Below are 18,454 nucleotides of genomic sequence, written 5' to 3'. Positions count from 1 at the left end.
TTGTCAGGGCTTTCACTTTTTAGGACAGAGTCTGTTCCCTCAGTCTGAGGCAAGAATGTTCACTCTGTCATGGAGAGCTCATAGCTTTGCTTTCTATCCTTGACTTCTTCCTGCCTCTGCTGCTATTAGCTGTTTTATTTCTTTCCTGCTCTCAGCCTTAGCTGCCTTTCAACAGCTGAAACAAGCCTTTCAACTCCTTGCTCTTACTTTCTTTGCTTCTTGTCAGCATCTGCTGTCTCAGGGAGGTGACCTCTGACTCAGCTTGCTCACGAGCTTGGTGTTCTAGCACCAGTTCCCATTGCAGGTGGTCTGCCGGTCCACCCACGTTGTCCGCGAAGAGTTGCACCTGCAACAGCTCATGTACCAGCATAGCTACATGGTCAGCTTCCAATACTGCTTTACTCCTGCTACTTGGGAGCTCAACTCCCTAGATGGATAAGTGTTCTGACAGGCTCTGCCACACCATTGTCTAAACTTGGCTGTTCAAGCTTGCTGATCTCTTCTTTTACATGCTGGAACATCTGCACTGTTTGTTTTAGCAAATCTTGGCTAGGTGCCATTTGGATTCCAGCCTGCTGAAGCTGCAACTGGACCACCCCTCTGATCCATTCCTCCTGTTCTCAGGCCTGCTCAGTCACAGTAATCTGCTGCTTGATTACTGCTTGTACTAGCTGCTCCATCTCTGCAGCCATTTTGCTTTTGATGCCTTCCCCAAACTCTCTGCTGTACAAGTTCTTCTGTATCCTGCCTGTCCTCCATTGACACACAGGTTCTCTCACTCTTTTGCATGGCCAACTTCCTGTGTAACATATTTGGGTCCCAGGGATGGCTGTGATGCCCCCGGTGGCTCCATGACCATGTCTAGCTCTGCCTCTAGGGCATCCTCCTGTCTTTCCTGCCATGCCTTGATGGAAATAAAATAGGGAGGCTGCCCACGGACCTTTGCTAGGCCTCAGTTCCACTGGTCCCAGGCCCCTGGCTGGGCCTCTGTAGTCAACTGTACCAGCATGGCACTCAACACCTTAAGGCTAATTGCATGGCTCAAAATCCTCCCCTTTAATCACCCATGCCTTGCCAGTGTTACCAGTATGTCATTCCCTCTGTTGGGACTTTAGCCTTTGCCCCTTTAATCTCACTAGTCCTTCTAGCCTAGGCACACTGAATCAGACTTAGCTTTGAGACACTAGCTTCATTTGTCCCTTCTAGTCACCAGGCCCTGAGCCCCTGCCCCCTCTGTACCTGTGCCCTCTCTGGTGCTGCTCTGGGCTCAATAAGGGCTCAAGCTCTGCACCTGCCCCTGGCAGGGCTCCAGACATGCAAGTTTCCCCTGGACACTAATGAGGCCTTCTTACCTCCCCTTGCAGCCTCATCCCAAACCAACGGTAAAACAGTACCGTAAATCATAAGCCTCTGGGCTGTAACATAAACAACAGAGAAAGCAGTCCTCTGTCCCTTTAAGTGGGGAAACCTTCTTTTACCCTTTGTGCTAGTGTACCTCCCAGCATAGGCTCTTTGTGAGCTCCCTGAGCCTCAGTGTTCCTACAGGCAGCCAACAATTAGCCCAGCATCCTTAGGTGGCTGTCCTGGGTAGGAGCTACTTCTCCTGTGGCAGCCAGGGAGAGCCTCCTTTGCTAGCCCCAACCTTGAGCTTATAAGTTCCCAGGACCCTGCCTATATTCAGTCAGCAAACCACTGGCATGTGCCTACTAATGGCTCCATTAGCCTGTTGCCCCAGTGACCTGCAGCTGCGGTGCTCTGCCTAGTCTGCAGTGCTCCCTGGCTAGGCTGCTTTTGCTCTTAAAGTAACAGAGAGCCCTGTGCTCACTGTTACATGCAACAGTAGCAGTTTTCACTGGTGCCTGTGAACACCCTGCACATAATTGCCTGTCGCCATCAACCGATGATGTGGGATTCTGGGGAGTTGATCTGAGAATAAGAACCTTTCCCCCAGACCCTCTGACCCATTGACCCAGACTCTGGTGCCAGGGACCCTGCCTGACCCTTCTTTCTGCGCCCCCCCATGACCAAACATGATCACACCTGCCCCATCCATGGCACTTGCACAGACAGAAGTCTCAAGTCTGGCCTCTGTATTACCCAGTCAAAGTAAAGGGGGAAAGCAGTGGCTTACACAGGGAAAAGTATTCCCCTGATGAGTGCAGCCTTGGAATAGGAGAACCGCATGGTTGTTCAAAGGGCAAAATAAAGCACTCAAAGCCAGTGGTTCTTAATTTTGTGCCACTGTTGGAAAAATGGGCACAAGCGTGGGTGGGCAGAAGCCAGTGTTCCCTTGCTAATCATGATGTGCCTGGACTTGACAGAGCCAGCACAGACCATGCTTGCATGCTGGTTGCTGTCTTGCATGGTCCCATCCAGCATGGTGGACAATGTGTGAGCGAGACCACTTCACAGTGTTCAGCTGACATGCTTGATGAATAGTGGGTTAGGAATCATGTAGATTCATAGAAAGTAAGGGCTGGAAGGGACCTGAAAAAATCATCCATTTTAAAGCATCCTACTCAGGGCAGGAACACAGCTGAGATCAAATGATCCCAGGAAGGCATTTGTCTATTCTATTGAAGACATCCTAGGGTGGGGACTGCAAAACCACCTTTGGTAGTGTATTCCAGATTCTGGTCTCCCTTACAGTAAATAAATTCTTCCTTACATCCAACCTAAAACTATCTTCTAGAACAGTTTAGGGGCATTCCTCCTTGTCCTCCCTTGGGTGGACATGCCATATAGTTAACATTCATTCATTCATATCTTGACTTGCTGCCTCACCAGGTATGGAGACTAAGCAGAGACCAGTGCCTTGACATGTGGGTGACTTGTGGCTAGCCCTCTTCTGTGCCATGGCAAAAAGAGACCCTATGGCTCATATTTTTACCTACACAGATTTTAGGCACCCTTTTTGCAAAAAAGTATGGACAAAAGAAGCAAAGTTGCCAGGATGGTGCTAGCATGTCTGTCTGCTGTACAAACCTTTTGCACCAAAATGAGGGTCAAGGAGTGCACTTCTCCTGACCTGCTTAGCAAGAGCTCTATAAATTGAGGGCACAGGGGCCTGGGTATGGGTACCACTTATTGATCCAAGATGTCTGAGGCTGAGTAGAGAAGACAGCAGGCCAGGGGGCGAGAGAGGCTACCAGGGTGCGTAAGACTAGGACCACCTGGTCCCATGAAGAAACTAAGAGCCTGGTTTGGGAGATGTGCCTAGCAGGGGCACAAGATGGCATTTCAGTGCAGGGTGAAGTCCAAGAATATGAGTGCTGCTTTTCTACATGGAGTAGCAAGAGCTCATCAGAATGTCATGCCCATGCATAATGTGCTGCACTATTGGTACCTCCAACCAATAATAGAAGTAGCAGAACACCAAGCAAAGAGATGAATATTCAGGCCATCCTCCACTCCTGAGAGCTCACCAACCATGGGTTTGACTGAGAGTCTTGCTGCCTCAAGAGAGGAAGACAATGGCAGTTCACTAGAACTGGACCTTGATGAGTCCACCCAAGAGGAAAGACCAGGGCCATTGTCCTCCACAACCGGTCTGTAAATCTATGGGGAACTGACATTTGAACTGAACTAGGCTGGGCCATGATGTGAGGGGGACAAGTTGGGGGACTGCAGTAAACCGGCATGAGACATGGGGGCAGCAGGGGGTGTAGTTTAGTTGACAACTAACTGACAGTTGGGAGGAATTGATTGTTGTGCACGAAGGTGAAGGTCAATGCAAAGCACAGAGGCTCTGCAAGTGATTTGTTTGCAGCCCTTCAGGGCCTGCAGTCCAACAACTTGGACTCCTTGGTGGGTTCTGCAGAACACTTCTTATCTGCTTGGCTGATTCTCAGAGCACACAATAATCCCCCACATTTATTCCTTCCTTGGTTTTCAGCTCCACTAGGTATGCTTCTGCTGTCAAAAAATGCAGACCACGTAGGAAGCCTGAGAACGATGCCTGGACAGATAAGATGCCCAGACAGATAAGACTGTCAGCATCATCAATACCTGCACAGTGTGGTTGTGGGACATAGCAAGACACGCATATTGAGTCCATGGCTGAGTGTTGGCCAGGCAATGTAGCAGGAGGTATTCATGAGAAAGGGAGAGAAAAAGGCAGTACAGCTCAGAAACATAAAAAAACAGCGTTATTTATGTGCAATGATAGTAGCTAAGTATTGCTAATTAGTGGTCATTGCCTGTTTGTTGACTGAAGCATGAGCAATGCCTATGGTTATTGTGTGCTTGTAAAAAAGGTCTTGCAATGAAACTTGTTGAATTTTGCCTAAGGTTCAAAAAGTTGAAGAGTACTACTTCTTGGTAATGTTTACCTTGAAAATTCTGTAATGGTTGATTTGTTATTTATTTAAGTTATGCTTAATAAATCAGTAAAGGTTAATTATGAAAAAAACATTTCTGGCTTCTTTTCTTTTAATGTGGTTGGCCTTCGATGCCATTGTCACTCTGGCCAGAGCACGGCTGTCGAGTGAGTGGTGGGGAGGGGATGTCCATACAGGAGAACAAACATTGATTCATATCAGGCTGGCTGGACTGCAGCATCAGGCATGCAACACCTGGCGCCCAAAGAAATACATTACCTAATTATTGAAACACGGCAGCTAACCTCTTCACCTCCTATCTGCCATTCAAAGCGACATCTGATGGACAAAGGGGTGAACTACACAAAAACTGCAGTGCTATCTGGTGGACAAAGGGGTACATTACACATCCTTGAGTGCATTTCTGTTTGCATATGATGAATCCATGGACACATTTTAATTCATGGTGACCCACACTAACTATGTTGGGATAAGTTTTACTTTAAAACTCCAAGAAGACTTTTAAAATGTCAGGAAAACACACAAGTACAAACTGTAACTCTGTTGAAATACAAGAAAGGGGAAATTTTGTCACGTGTACAAGCGCCCAGAGACAGTGTGTTCAGAAACTGTTCAGACAATATCATACTGGCTATAGGCAAACCAGAAAAATTTCTCTGAAGTGGCTTTGCTGCTTAATTATTTTTTGGAGTTGTTACACACTACACTTAGCATGTGTTAACTTGGGGGTAGGCAAAATATGATCCCTTGGCCCTGCTCAGCCCAGACGTGTGGCAACATGAGTCCCACTGTCCTTGGATGTGCAGTGGGGCTGAGACAGCATGGTGGCTGGACCTGCTTCCTGGCAGCCCCCAAAGTGGTGGTTCCTTCCTGTGCCCACTGCCAGTCTCCACCCCCCACCACTGAACCCAGCCCCACTGCCTGGGCACCCTGGTTTATCCACCTCACACCCACTGTTGGGGGTGCTGGATGGAGTGGGCAGGCGGGGTCTCCATGGAGACCAGCCCAGGACCTGTGCAGGCAGGGTGTGCTCAGCCAGGTGGATGGATGGGGCTGCAAGCAGGTGGGAAGTGGCATCTGGGAGTGGGACAGGTGGGTGGGACTGTAGGTTGGTGACAGTGTAAGGCCAGGACCCTGAGACAGAGCTTTGTCTCACTGCCTGCACATCCCTTTAATGGGTGCCAGTTCAGCCACAGGGGACCCTGGCCACCTGTTCAATTACTGGCATGATAGTAAGGGGCTACAAAGTTATTCCACATAGTTTGAGGAATAACTTTGTGGCTTACTCCATCTTTTATCACACCAATAACTGACTGAAGGTGTGGCTGGGTGACAATTTAAGATGTGATTAAATGTAATGTGTAGGTGGGGCCTACCCGTAATAACAACAGCAACAGTAAGAATAATACAGGTGACCCTCGCCTTTCATGGGGGATATGTTCTCGTATCCTCCACGAATGGTGAAATCCATGAATAAGGCACTGCGTTCATGAACGCAGTCTGCGTTCAAGAACGCAGTGCCCCTGGCAGCCTGTGGGGTCACTGCATTCAAGGAGCTCCTGTAAGTGTATACGTGTATTTAAAATACAGGTTCAGCATTCGCGAATACTGGAAACCGCAAATGCCGTACCCATGAATAGCGAGGGTTTCCTGTAATGTGGTGCTTTCAAAGCCACCTGCCTTCCACCCCAACTTCTGCAGTCCTGAGTGCCATTGATTGCAAGAGTAGCTAACAAGTATTTCATCATAGCCAACACCCTGCCAGCCCCAGATTCTTCTCTCAGCTCAATTATATGTATAACATCTGTTGCTATTCACCTTGCCAATCCCTCCCTGAATAGTGCAGAACTCCCAATGAGTTAAAATAGAACAGAACAATGAAAAACAAGGAGTAAAAAGGAACAAATAAAACACAGCAAGGCAGAACAAAAGGAAAATGATAGAAAAATCTGATGTGGTCAGATAATGGGGACTGTGCCAGGGCCTGGTATAAGTGAGGGATGGAGAAGCATTCAGTTGTCATAGCTTCCTAAGCTGGTCTCCAAGAAAAAAAAACTAATAAATAACAGATTACTGTTTTAGCAGAATGAATATATTATTTACCTCCAAACCAAACTTGTAGAAGAAGTAATTTATAAAATACTTGGCACAGTTTAAAATTCCATCATCCAAATGCACTCTTGTAATATCATGGAAAATGGTTTTAGTCACAGGTGCAGTAAGATTATTTCGACATCTGTAGTACTCCTGATGCCGGTAAATTGTAACTTCAAAGGCTAGAATAGCCAGCATCAGTAAATTATTCTACAAAAGAAGCAATGAAAAGAAGATTAAGGAAGCATTAAAAAAAATGTGAAGGTCTAGAAAGGCTTTTTTATTATTATTTTTATTTTAAGCACAAATTATTAGCTATATTAGTCTGAAGTCAGGCAGAAGGTAGGGTAGATTTGCATCTTTAGAGACTAAATCAGAGATGTATAGCATAAACTTTCGTAAGCAGAGGGCTTACTTCACTAGATCTTTAAATGGTTATCATCATTTCAGACTCCTATGATACAAAATGTACTGTTATTTCAATTACAGCTGAAATTAAAACAAAATAAGAACACCCCAATGTACTGTAATTTAGCAAATATTTGCACCTAAAAATGCTTTAAAATACTCATTTTGTTTAAAAAGCTAAGGGACCTATCCTGTAGAGAAGCAGGAACGTATTATCACGTTCCATTTCAGACTGTATAGTCCCTCCATTCTGTATCTTCCATAGCACTGAGCTCAATGTAGGGATTAAACAATCTATTGTTAGTTTTCAAGAGTTTATTTTAAATGGGGAGCTCATTTGTACAGTAAAGTGCTTCAGAGGGATTTTTTTTGTTTGTTTCTATGACTACAAAGAAACTTTGTTTATCCTCATGGCCAGAGGGTACAAGGTATTTCTCACTGAATATGTGAGACATTCTGAGACGTTTTCCCTTGAAAGTCTGCAATGTTGCTAATGTATTTGCACAAGGAGAATAATGGAAATGTTTGATAAATATCTGTAAAAGAACTACAGATTTCTGGTCTATTGTGACTAAGCGTGTTGTTCTCATAGTCCTACTTTCAGAGGTTTTGCATTTTGCCTATGGTGCTATACATGGGAAAAAGCAGAATACCCTGTTTCTTTGTAGGTAAGAACAGCAGGTAAGAACTTGCTTTTCTTTTCAAGTCCTGTTTATATGTCTTCCATTTCTGGTGACTCAGACAATACATGAATAAAGGATGAGGGTATAATACATCTAATCAAACAGCAGCTGTATCTCAGGCCTACCTAATGAGGAGTGTGAATGATGCTTGAACAATAAACTAATATGTATGAATGAAGAAGGTCACTAAGTCCTGGTAGGCCTGAAGGAGTTCTGAGTTAGCTATCTCATACACTACTTTAATATAAACCAACACTCATTTACAAGGTCTCTGGGATTAAACCATTTGATCTTCAGCAGTGCAGAGCTCCAAGGGGTATTCTGAATGGTCTCATTCTGTCCAAGTACAGAGTTAGAGCCTAAAGGATATATTCAGGCTGTTTCACCCTTGGATGAATGAGGCTTTGGAAAAATTAGGTAAATGTATAAGTGCACTTAAATGAAAAACTGAGCCCACATTTGGAAGAAATGTAGGATATGGTTTAAACATTACTTTGTTCTCATTAAAAACTATAAATGGTGGTCCAGACATAAGAGCCTGTGATTCACAAATTCTTTGCTCTGAAGTTACTGCTGCATGAAATATTTTCTTCATAGATGAATGGAGTTGTGAACATGAAGATAATGTTTTGAAGGGAGGGTCCATCAAGATCCCAGGACGGAGGAGATTCTGGTTTCAAGTAAAAAAAAAATCTAAGTCCTTTTAAAAACTAAAGGATGAATGGAACTGGTGGATGAAATAGCTGCCAGATGAACACACACGGAGCTTTCTTGACTGCTCAGAGGTTTTTCAAAGATAGCAAATATTCTAGCATATTAGGATCAAAGTCCCTTGCTGAGGATAAATTGTGCTGAGATGACAACATGGAAAAAGTCCTTCCTTTCTGTAGTATATGTACTTCTAGCAGTTTGTTTCCTGCTTTGAGCAAAAATATTTTGTACACCCATGGAACAAATTATTTTTAAGCCTATTAATGCCAGACTGCTTTCACCTTCTACAATATAATGAAGTTAGGCCTGGATAAAGAATGACCCTATCATTTTGGCCAATCATATGGGGCAAGAGAGTTAGAGTGATAGGAGGAAAGACTAATAGGCTCTTCCATTTCGTTCCCTGGTATTGTTTTAGCTATGTTGGAGTCTCAGAATGATGAGGGCTTCTTTAATGCCCAGGGAACCAAAGGCACTTATGGCTCATTTTATGTATATTTTCCAATGTACATAAAATAGGCCATAAATCTGTGGAATTAGGAAGTTATTTCCCTTAGAAAGGGAGAAAGTCCAAGTTCTCAAGCAGAACGTCTTGTTTTCTTTTTGTGCTTCATTCCAAACAGGCCTTTGTGGAAACACCATAAGTGGACTTTAAACTTGCTAACACTCTATTCAGGGTTTTGTGATATATATTGGCAGTGTATTTTGAAGATCTGGAAGATGAACTGCAGATATTGTTAGGTTATGCAGAATATAACAGTACTATAGACAAATCACCTCTCTGTATAAGATGGTGGGTCTGGAATTCGTGGAATGACTAAATTCTTCTGTTGGAGAAAAAAATGGTGTCATAGCTTTATTCAATGATGAAAATGATATATGAGCTAGTATATACTTATGTTGAAATATAAACTGTTGAATTCACTGAGGTAAAAAAGTCTCTATCAAAAGGCTGCATAATGTGCTTAAGTTATTGTTGCGCTGGAGCAGCAGAGAAAACCATCTAGCCTTTAAAGAAGAGGGGGGAAAAATGTTTAGAGTGCTGAAGAGACCAAAGGAGCCAGTAGGGCTGGAAACTTTGGCCAACCTCCTTCAAGTACCTTCAATGCATCAAATCTGCTTGGTGAAAATGCATTGTTAGGTTGTTCTTAGCAGTTGCCCTTCAGTTCTAGGGCTCCCTCCCCACCTTAAGGCCTGCCAGGGTCCAAGCCTGGACATCTCCCAGATGCACTATAAGACTTTTCTGTCTGGGCACGTGTTTAGAAAGCAAGTCTAAGATGCGATATTGGTGGTGATGAGGGGAAGCTGGGGAAAAGATGGGTGATGGTAGGAAATATTTAATTTTAATTTCCTGCTTGCTTTTATATATTATTTTATTCTCTTGTTTTGCTTTCTTTTACATTCTCTTGATTTATAAGTTTTTTTCCCCCCTCTTACTATAAGCAACTCAGAGCCTTTGTTGGGAAGTGCGGATGCAAATCTAATGAATAAATAGATAAATAATGGTATGTGGAATGACACCATGGAGGTACATACCAGGAGAGTGAAATTTCTTCTTAGACTGAAAGACTCCTTTATCAGAGAACGCTGCCTAACTTTGCTGAGGCAGTCTTTGGTATCCCACTAGTAGCTCTAAAAAAGCCTAAAAAGGAGACTCAGCTAGGAGTGGAATGGTCAAATTCTTCATGCCATATAGGCACCTATTGACCATGAGCTAGTAACTGTTGTCTTAAGCATCAAAGTAATTTGCAGTGATTTAAAAGTATGAGGGATAAATACAGGGGATGTTGGTGATACCAGCATTAAAAACTCAGGCACCAAAGGGCACCCATAAATGTGCAAAGAGTCTGCTTTGATGCACTCTAACTACAATGTGTCAGAGCAAACTTGATTAATCGAGTCTCCTAGAGCGTGGTAATTACTGTACTCCAGCAGACTCATGTCACGTGTATCAGCGTCCCTGCACTGAAAAATGGCAGTGAGGGCACTTTAACTAAAGCTGGTTCAGTGAGCTATAAGTAAAGCACCCCTGCCACCAATTTTCAGTGCAGGGACTCTGATATACATGATGCTCCAGGCACTCTAATTGGAGTGGCTCCTGAAGCTGCTCTAGTTAAAGCGCTGCCCCCCAATTCCCAGAGCATGTCTGTAAATGCCCAAAGATTTTGACACTCTCAACTTTCCGCAAAGATTCTCACTGATTTGTTAAAGAGGAATAATTTTAAAACTTCTATTTAGTCTTCTCTCAACCTTTCTTGTGAGGAACACTTGCTCTTTAAGGTGTTACTCAGCCAAAGGAAAAAAAGATACTGTTGTCCAGGGACATAACAGACCTATTTCCTGAAAAAGCTTTTTGGATTAGCATAGGACTAAATCATCCTATGTTAGAGGAAAAAACCCCCAAATGAATCTCCAAACTATGACTAAATCTGTCAAAATCCTTTCTATGATAATAGAAGGCTACTTCTAAACTATTAACTTTTTACAAAGGTAAACCTACTAGAACTGAAAACCCCTAACCAGCCCTGTTAGCATGCTACCTTTCTCAGGCAGGGTAGTGAGAAAAAATTAATGGCAGTTGGTTGCTTTGCTTGTGTTATGTTTTGCATTTGCATGTCTTGATAGCATAAGGGATAAAAAAAAACAACCAACAGCCACTGTTGGATGCATTTTGATCTCTATTCTCATCTGTCCATGCAGAGAGCACTTGCACCAGAAATGGAACCCATATAAACAATCTCTTGTGGAGAATGTGATGTTTAAACCTACACTTTGGTCAAAATCTGCTTGCTCTAAATCAGTTATTCTTTTGTCACCCATTCCCTAAAAAAAGCGAACTACTTTAAGTCATAAGTGAAGGATTTAAGAGATTCTTTAATCTGATGGGAATCATATATTAAAGAAATGTTTAATCCCCATAGGAGTAATAAAATACACATTACCTGCATCAAGCAAAAGCTAAAATGCCAGCACTGGATTACTGATATCAAAAGAAAGGATTATTTTCTAATGTAATCACCATTTTTAAACTTTTGCTAAAGGCTCAAATGTTCTTTTTAAAAAAGAAAATAACAACAACAAAAACCCTGCCTGTGAAATGTACTACCATTTGGAGCCATTTATCATAAACCTTCTATAGCTAAATATATGTATATTTTGCTTCTCAAAAATCTAGTATATCAAATTCCTTTTCATGCATTTTATCTGTAGCAGAGCAAGAAAGTGATTTTCTACATTTCTGCAAAGATTCTCCATGATAGCACATTTGCCCCCTACTGTTCACAACCATCCTTCTCCCTACCCTGCAGATTACAGTCAGTGGAATGACATTTTCTGACAGTTCAATCAACAGTAAGAGACAATAAATCACAGAGTGGTTACCCTCAAGTATACAAGCAGGGAATCAGACTTTCTTAATCCAACCCATTCCGCTGGATCGACAGGCCCACTGTAGAGGACTGATGATTTTAACTCTTCTTTTTTTGCATTAGTTTCATTTTCCCAAGGCTAAAGTGAAAAAAAAAAGATTTTATTTTTTTAGTTCTGTTTTCTCCAAGGCCACTGAGGGCAGGAACCACAACAGCTCAGCAGAAACATGTCAGTTGAACACTCTGCAATGAAAGGACAGAGAAAAAGGAAACCTATGAAGTGCTTCCTTAGCAATTAAACCTTTTCTTGTAAGCACAACTACTCACCCTTGTGCAATTACTGGAAAAGGTGGCAGGATTAATAGATGTGAGCTGGTATAACATTTTGCAGATGATAATCACGCATGTCCAAACAGTGCAGATACTTGATGCCAATGGGCGAAGCTGAGCGTATGGCAAAGCAAGAGCCCAGGCAATCACAAATACAAAGTTAAACAAAGACACCTGGTAATAAAAAGATGGAAGAAAGAAGTTACTGAGAGCAGCCAGAAGACTTTTTGCCACCTAATACCTAGAACACTTTATAGATGGCATAATTCAAAAAATCTTTCAAAACAAAGGTCCACAAATAAGTTCCAAGAAAAGAAATAAATACTTGCATCAGCTTGGAGGGAAATGATGGAAATGCAATACAACTTAGACATAACAACAGCTAATGACTGAGGGGAAACTAAATAGCCAATTAGCTTGGAAACAAGTCTAACTTTTATTATTTCCCTTAACCTAAACATAATATACTCAATCCAAATACTGTTTGAAATGCAAATGGACAACCCCTGTCTCTGCTGTTTTTAAGTAACAAGGAACACATTTGGAAGGAAAAGCAAAGAGACTGTTCTGTGGGGTAGGGAGCTCACACTAATTATGTTACTGTCCACACCATATCACACAGTCCCCTGAAGATTATGCTCTGGTCTCTAAATCACTTGTAAAGGTACTGCTGACTAAAGGGAGAAAAGCAGAGGGATTATGACTGTGGTTCTCAACAGTTAAACAAAAAAACCCTACAAACTAATACCTAATTTGTGGGGGAGAGCTCTGGGGGACTGTTGGGTAACAAGGATTTTTACTGCCAACAAAGCACCAGCAGCTAAAATGTCCAGCCAGAGTTCCCAACCCAAGTGAGGTTTGTCATTTAGTGAAAGGTTGGGACAAGATCTGATCCAAAGTTTGGATATGGTATTTCACAGCCAACAGGTCCCAAGAGAAGAAGGAGATTTTGACAACACATTTACTTGCCTCTTTCACAGTGACCCAAAGGATGTAAGAAGAAACAATTTTGATAATGTGAAGTTCTAAAAGCCACCATACAAAAACTTGCATCTTATGAAAATATTCCAGGAATTTCAAGAAGAGCACTGTGAGGCGGTCAATCACCAGATGCCACTTGTTTTTCAAATCTGAAAAGACAAACCAAATGGAATCACTGAAAACTACCCTTGCCCTTGTAAAAAAGACTGCATTTCTCTTTAGTAGATAATAAAAGGAAAGGATTTTTACCTTGTGGCCCCAAAATAGGAGGTATTGAAAAGAATAAAATCAACTTTGACTTCTGATGAAAGATTAAGATGAATGAAGCTCAGATCTAACCCACTGGCTAAGTACAGATGTTCTCTCAGTGTGACAGGCAGGGGGTGGGGGGCAAACGCACTGGGCCAGCCAGGTACTGGCCCCCCTAGCGTGGGTCTGCCTGGCACAGAAGGGAAAAGCCCCAATGGGGGCTTTTTGCTCACCTGTATCCTGGCTCACTGGGCTGGGAGGAGGGCTAAGCTGATCCACCCCTCACATGTGAAAAGCATTGGGTGGATGGGAGCAAATGAACTGGCCCTGCCAGACACTGCCCCCCTCACTGGGGTCTTCCTGGTGTGTGGGGGGGAACCCCCACTGGGGTCTTTTTACTTCCCAGCCTGGTTCACCAGGCTGGCATGGGCTCAGCTCTGCCCCCCAGCCCTGCCTGCCTTTGAGAGGTGGGGGGTGGGGTGCAGGGGGGAACACATTGGCCCAGCCTAGCACCAATTCCCTCCCCTCCCCCCACCAGCCAGGGTTTACCAGGCATGGGGCAGTGCAAGCCCCCACTGAAGGCTTTTCATAAGCCTGCAGCCTAGTGAGCCAGGCTGGGATTGGCTTATTCTTGCCCCCTCCCTGGGAAGGGGTGGAGCTGATCTCCACCTGGCTCATCAGGCTGCAGGGTTCTGAAAGGCCTTCAGTAGGGGCTTGCACTGCCCCATGCCGGGCATATCCTGGCTGGCAGGGGTCAGTGCCAGGCCGGGCTGGTGCATTCCCCTCCTCACCCTCCTGCCTCTCAGAGGTGGGGAGAAGGCAGGGATAAGCCAATGCCAGCCTGGCAAGCTGGGTTGCAGGAGAGTGAAAAGGCCCCATTGGGGGCTTCCCCCATATCCCTACACTGGGCAGACCCCAGCTGGGGGGCCAGTGCCCAGCTGGGCTGGTATATTCACCCCTCTACCCTCCACCTCTCACAGGCTGAGCTGATCCCAGACCAGTGAGCCAGAATGCAGGGGAGTGAAAAGCCAGGATGCAGGGAAGTGAAAGGTCCCCAGTGGGGCTTCCAAGCCCCACACCATGCCAGGTTGTGGGGAGTCAGTAACAGCCTGGGCCAGTGCATTCCTCCCCCACTCCTCAGAGGTGGAGGCTGGGGAAAGGGTGGGACTAAGCTGATCCCTGCTTGGTGAGCTGGGCTCCAGGGGAGTGAATAGCCACCAGTTGGGGTTTACTCCTTTAGCCAGGTAGGCATAGGTATGTTTTCTCATCACACATTTCAGCCAGTCTTGAGTTGAAGGTTCTATATACACAAGGTTATGTTCTACCATATGGGGCACCCCTAAAAAGATATTTCAAAAAGCTGTAATATAGCAACACTGTAGTGTAATGAACTGCTATCCAGTACAACCACACGTGGCAGATAGTGGAATGACTTTCAGGAAAGGTTAGCTGTAAAATAAGTAGGCATAACTCTGATGAATAAGCAGTCATGGACCAAGCAGTGGCAACACCACCAGGATGTGGTGGGGGGCAACAGATAATAATATTTTCCCTCCTGAAAAAGCCACATAGATTCTTTGACAGCGCAGTGATATAGCAAGTACAGGTTAAGCAGGAGGAAGAAAAGTCTCAAGGGGTGCAAAAGGAGATGAAGGCTGCAACAGGATAAGATGTCCAATTGTCTTAGCCTCTTTTCCATTGGATCAAGGTCCTGTTCTGTCAAGAAGTGTGTGGAAGCTGAAATGCAGCAGCTTCGTCATGATAAAAGAAACCACGCACAGGCGTCTTCCAAGAGAAACAGCTTTTCCAGCACATTTTTCAAGCCCTTTGGGTACCAGCTAGTGATGAAAGAGGCAGGATTGTGATCATCTGGAAGCTCTTAGTCATGAACTGGCATGAAGACAGCAGTTACAGAAGGTCACTAGGGCTTGGACAAAGCATTTCTCCCAGCCAAATGTGCAGAATATTAACTCATCATCACCAACACCCTGTTCTGCCAGAAAAACCAGCAAAAGACATCATGGGAACACCTGCAATCTAACCATTGGCACTTAACTGACTATTTCATTGTTTGTGTCAGAACTGCAAAGATGTGCTCATCAATTGAGCTATGATAGGAGCCTATGATTGCTGGACTGATCGCCAATTCATCCACTCAGTTATATCACTCAAACTGGCTCCCAAACTATGGCTGCAGCAGGAGTAATGCTGATGAAAGACCAATGGTGAAGGACTCAAGGACCCAATCAAGTAAGACTTTTTTCACCAGTGCCTCAGTGAAAAACTGGCAAATTCCAAACAACAAGAATGGGAGAATGCCAGAGTGCCTTCAAGTCCACTGTCATGAGTGCCTGTAAAGAGAACCTGAATTCTGTATAAAGAAACATCAAGATTGGTTTGATGATAAGGACTTGGAGATCCAAGAGTTGACTGACTACAAATGAAGGCCTTTGGTGCTTGGCAGAATGACATAACTCCAAGAAAAAGAAATTGAATCACCAACAAGTCAAGGGAGAGGTCCAAAGGAGGATCTGTGATATGAAGAATGGATGGTAGGAACATAAGGAAAAGGAGATTCAACATCTTGCTGACATCCACGATATGCACTATTTTTCAGTGCCACCAAAGCCATCTATGTGTTGAGTGCTCAGATGCCAACCAACCTCTTTGAGACCTAAACACAGAGGAGACCTGATCAAGGAAAGGGGAGCCATTAATGCCCGTTGGAAGGAGCATTTTGAAGACCTTCTCAAGCAAGATTCTGTTATTGACAAATGTGGTCTGAATGCCATCCTGCAGCACCAAGTCAGAGATCTCAGAATCCTTCTAAATCTTGACAAGGTAAGGAAAGCCATCAAGCAGGTGAAGAATGACACAGCAGCTGCAGCTGGAACAGATGGAAGCCCTGCTGAAATTTTCAAGCAGGGGGGATAGGAGCTCACATCACAGCTTCATCTTAAGAATCCAGACTGATGAGGGAATCCCAGGGACACCGTGATTTTGGCAATCTTAAAGAAAGGAGACAAGTCTGACTGTGGAAATTACCAAGGGATCACTTTACTGTGATCATTGAGAGAACCTCCTGAACCATCTCCTTCCACTTGCTAAAGAGCTCCTCCTGGAATCTCAGTTTATTTTTAGGGCATCAAGAAGCACAACTGCTCACCCGCTGCAGGAAAAATACATTTGAAATGCATTTAAAATTTTATTTGAAACCTTATGATGACAACAGGATATGGAAAAGCAGGAGTGGCAGAAACAGCATGCCACGGACTGAAACAAGAGTCACCCAACCCACACAGAAACATGTGCCCAAGTTGATACAGACTGTTGATCCTGGATTGGCCTCATCAGCCATCTTCAGACCCATAGATAAAGAACAATCATGGAAGACAGTCATTCTTGACTGCAAGGGATTCTTGATGATGAATGTAGCAACAGAAAAGATAACACCATGCTAGTGTATGGCTGAACCCTGTATTCCACACACAGAATCCATTGTTGAGATGCTTAAAAAGCATCCTGTCTCACAGATATACGCATATTCTTTTGGAAGGAGCCATTTTATTGTAATAGATATTTGTAAAGTATTTTGCAGAATCCAGAATCTCTCCCTATAGAGAGACTGAAATATTGACCATAACTCTGTTCTCTTTCCATCCCCTTTCCCCTACTCTTCTTTTGTCTTGTCTATTTAGACCAGGGGTGGGCAATTATTTTGGCTGTAGGGCCACTTAATGAGTATTTGGTGAGCTGTCAATGGCTGCAGGGGTAGCCCCACCCCTTGACAGGTGCCCCACCCCCAGTTGCCATCTTGGGACTGGAAACCCCACCCCTAACCCCTGACCTTTGCTACTGAAGATCCTCCCCTTGGCCCCAGAAGTACTCTTTTTCAGAGTGGGGGTTGGCCAACTTGGAACAGAAAAAAAATGAATTATATACTAAAAATCAAACCTCTACTATAACGTATTTTAATTTTATTTCAAAAAATATTTCTGTCCTGATTCGTGTGTGTTTGCATATAGCTCAAAATGAAGTCTTACTTTTGCTGCTGCTTCGCTCCCACATGCCACCACTTCCCGCCTGCCTCCTACTCATTGCCGCTTCTACCGCATGCACTGCTGCCACCTCCCCCATCCACTGCTGCTTCCCACCTGCCTGAACGACAACACCGCTTCCACCCCACAACTGCTGCTGCTTACCTACCTGTGGGGCTGGGGTCAGGGATGTCCCATTGGAGAGGGTGAGAGCACAGCATGCACTGCCCCCATAGAAGTGAGCAGGACTCAGCCCTATGTGAGCATAGAAGGGGCAGCCTGGGGCCAGGCCGGATACAGTGAATTGGTAGGCACCCATCCATGGGCCAAATGAAATTGCCTGACAGGGTGGATCTGGGCTGTGGGCCATACTTTGCCCACCCCTGATTTAGACTGTAAGCTGTTTGAGTGAAAGGCGCTCTTTTAGTCTTTGGAACCAGGTTCTCAGTTGGATTTTTGGCTCCACCATAATAGTAATGCTACTAATTATTTAGTTTCAAATAATTAAAATAATGCAACATAAGGAATCAACAGATGAACTACTATATCAGGGGTTGTCAACTGGGGGTACACATACCCCTGGGGGTACTTGGAATAGTGCAAGGGGGTGTGCATGGAAGGGGGGGACGGAGCACTGCTGCCTCCCAGGAGCAGGGTCAGGGTGGGGTGAAGGCAGCAGCACCCCTCTGCAGGGCAGAGAAGCTCACACACAGTGGCTGCTGGTGCCACCCACTGGTGAGCTTCCTTGCCCTGCAAAGGGGCACCACTGCCCTCACCCCAGCCCAGTGAGCTTCCCTGCCCTGTCCTGGGAGGCAGTGGCACTCTGTCCCTGCCCGCTCATGTGCTGTCTGTCCCTCGCTGTCCCTACTCTGCATTTGGCTATGTGCCACCCGCTCCCCTGCATTCAGCCATGTGTCATTCCCTCCTCACCCCATATTCAGCCACACCCCACGCCCCCCTGCATTCAGCTGCATGCCCCACCCCGCTGTTTCTGGCTTGGGGGTGGTGCATTGATTAAAAAAGGTTGAAAACTCCTGTACTTTATCTTAGTTTATAACCAAAATAATGAATTCTAAGGCTGTGACCTGAACAGTTGGTCCATCAGTACTGACAAATATGTTTCTTCTGGAGGTCACTCAGGGACTCTACCTTGAGTGTAGCTAGATTAGAATCATAGAATCATAGAAGTAGAGTCAGAAGGGACCTTATAGATCTTCAAGTCTGACCCCCTGCCAGGGCAGGAGAAAAAATTG

At 44.5% G+C, this 18,454-nt stretch overlaps 1 protein-coding gene across 3 annotated transcripts in view; it reads right to left on the bottom strand.

Annotated features, from left to right (window-relative positions):
• Positions 1-18,454, bottom strand: part of PIEZO2 (piezo type mechanosensitive ion channel component 2) — a 498,844-nt gene that overhangs the window by 112,223 nt on the left and 368,167 nt on the right. For all 3 annotated transcript variants that reach the window (XM_019545872.1, XM_019545881.1, XM_019545888.1), the window contains 4 exons: positions 12,904-13,064; positions 11,932-12,108; positions 11,618-11,743; positions 6,444-6,644 (listed from right to left, as the gene is read on the bottom strand). In XM_019545872.1, the coding sequence (XP_019401417.1) occupies positions 6,444-6,644; positions 11,618-11,743; positions 11,932-12,108; positions 12,904-13,064 (665 nt within the window). The remainder of the gene's footprint in view (positions 1-6,443; positions 6,645-11,617; positions 11,744-11,931; positions 12,109-12,903; positions 13,065-18,454) is intronic.

This window comes from Crocodylus porosus, unplaced genomic scaffold (assembly GCF_001723895.1).
Source record: "Crocodylus porosus isolate Cpor-Errol unplaced genomic scaffold, CroPor_comp1, whole genome shotgun sequence".
Taxonomy (NCBI): Eukaryota; Metazoa; Chordata; order Crocodylia; family Crocodylidae; genus Crocodylus; species Crocodylus porosus.
Note: the sequence above shows the minus strand (reverse complement) of the source record. Positions and strands in the feature narration are given on the sequence as shown.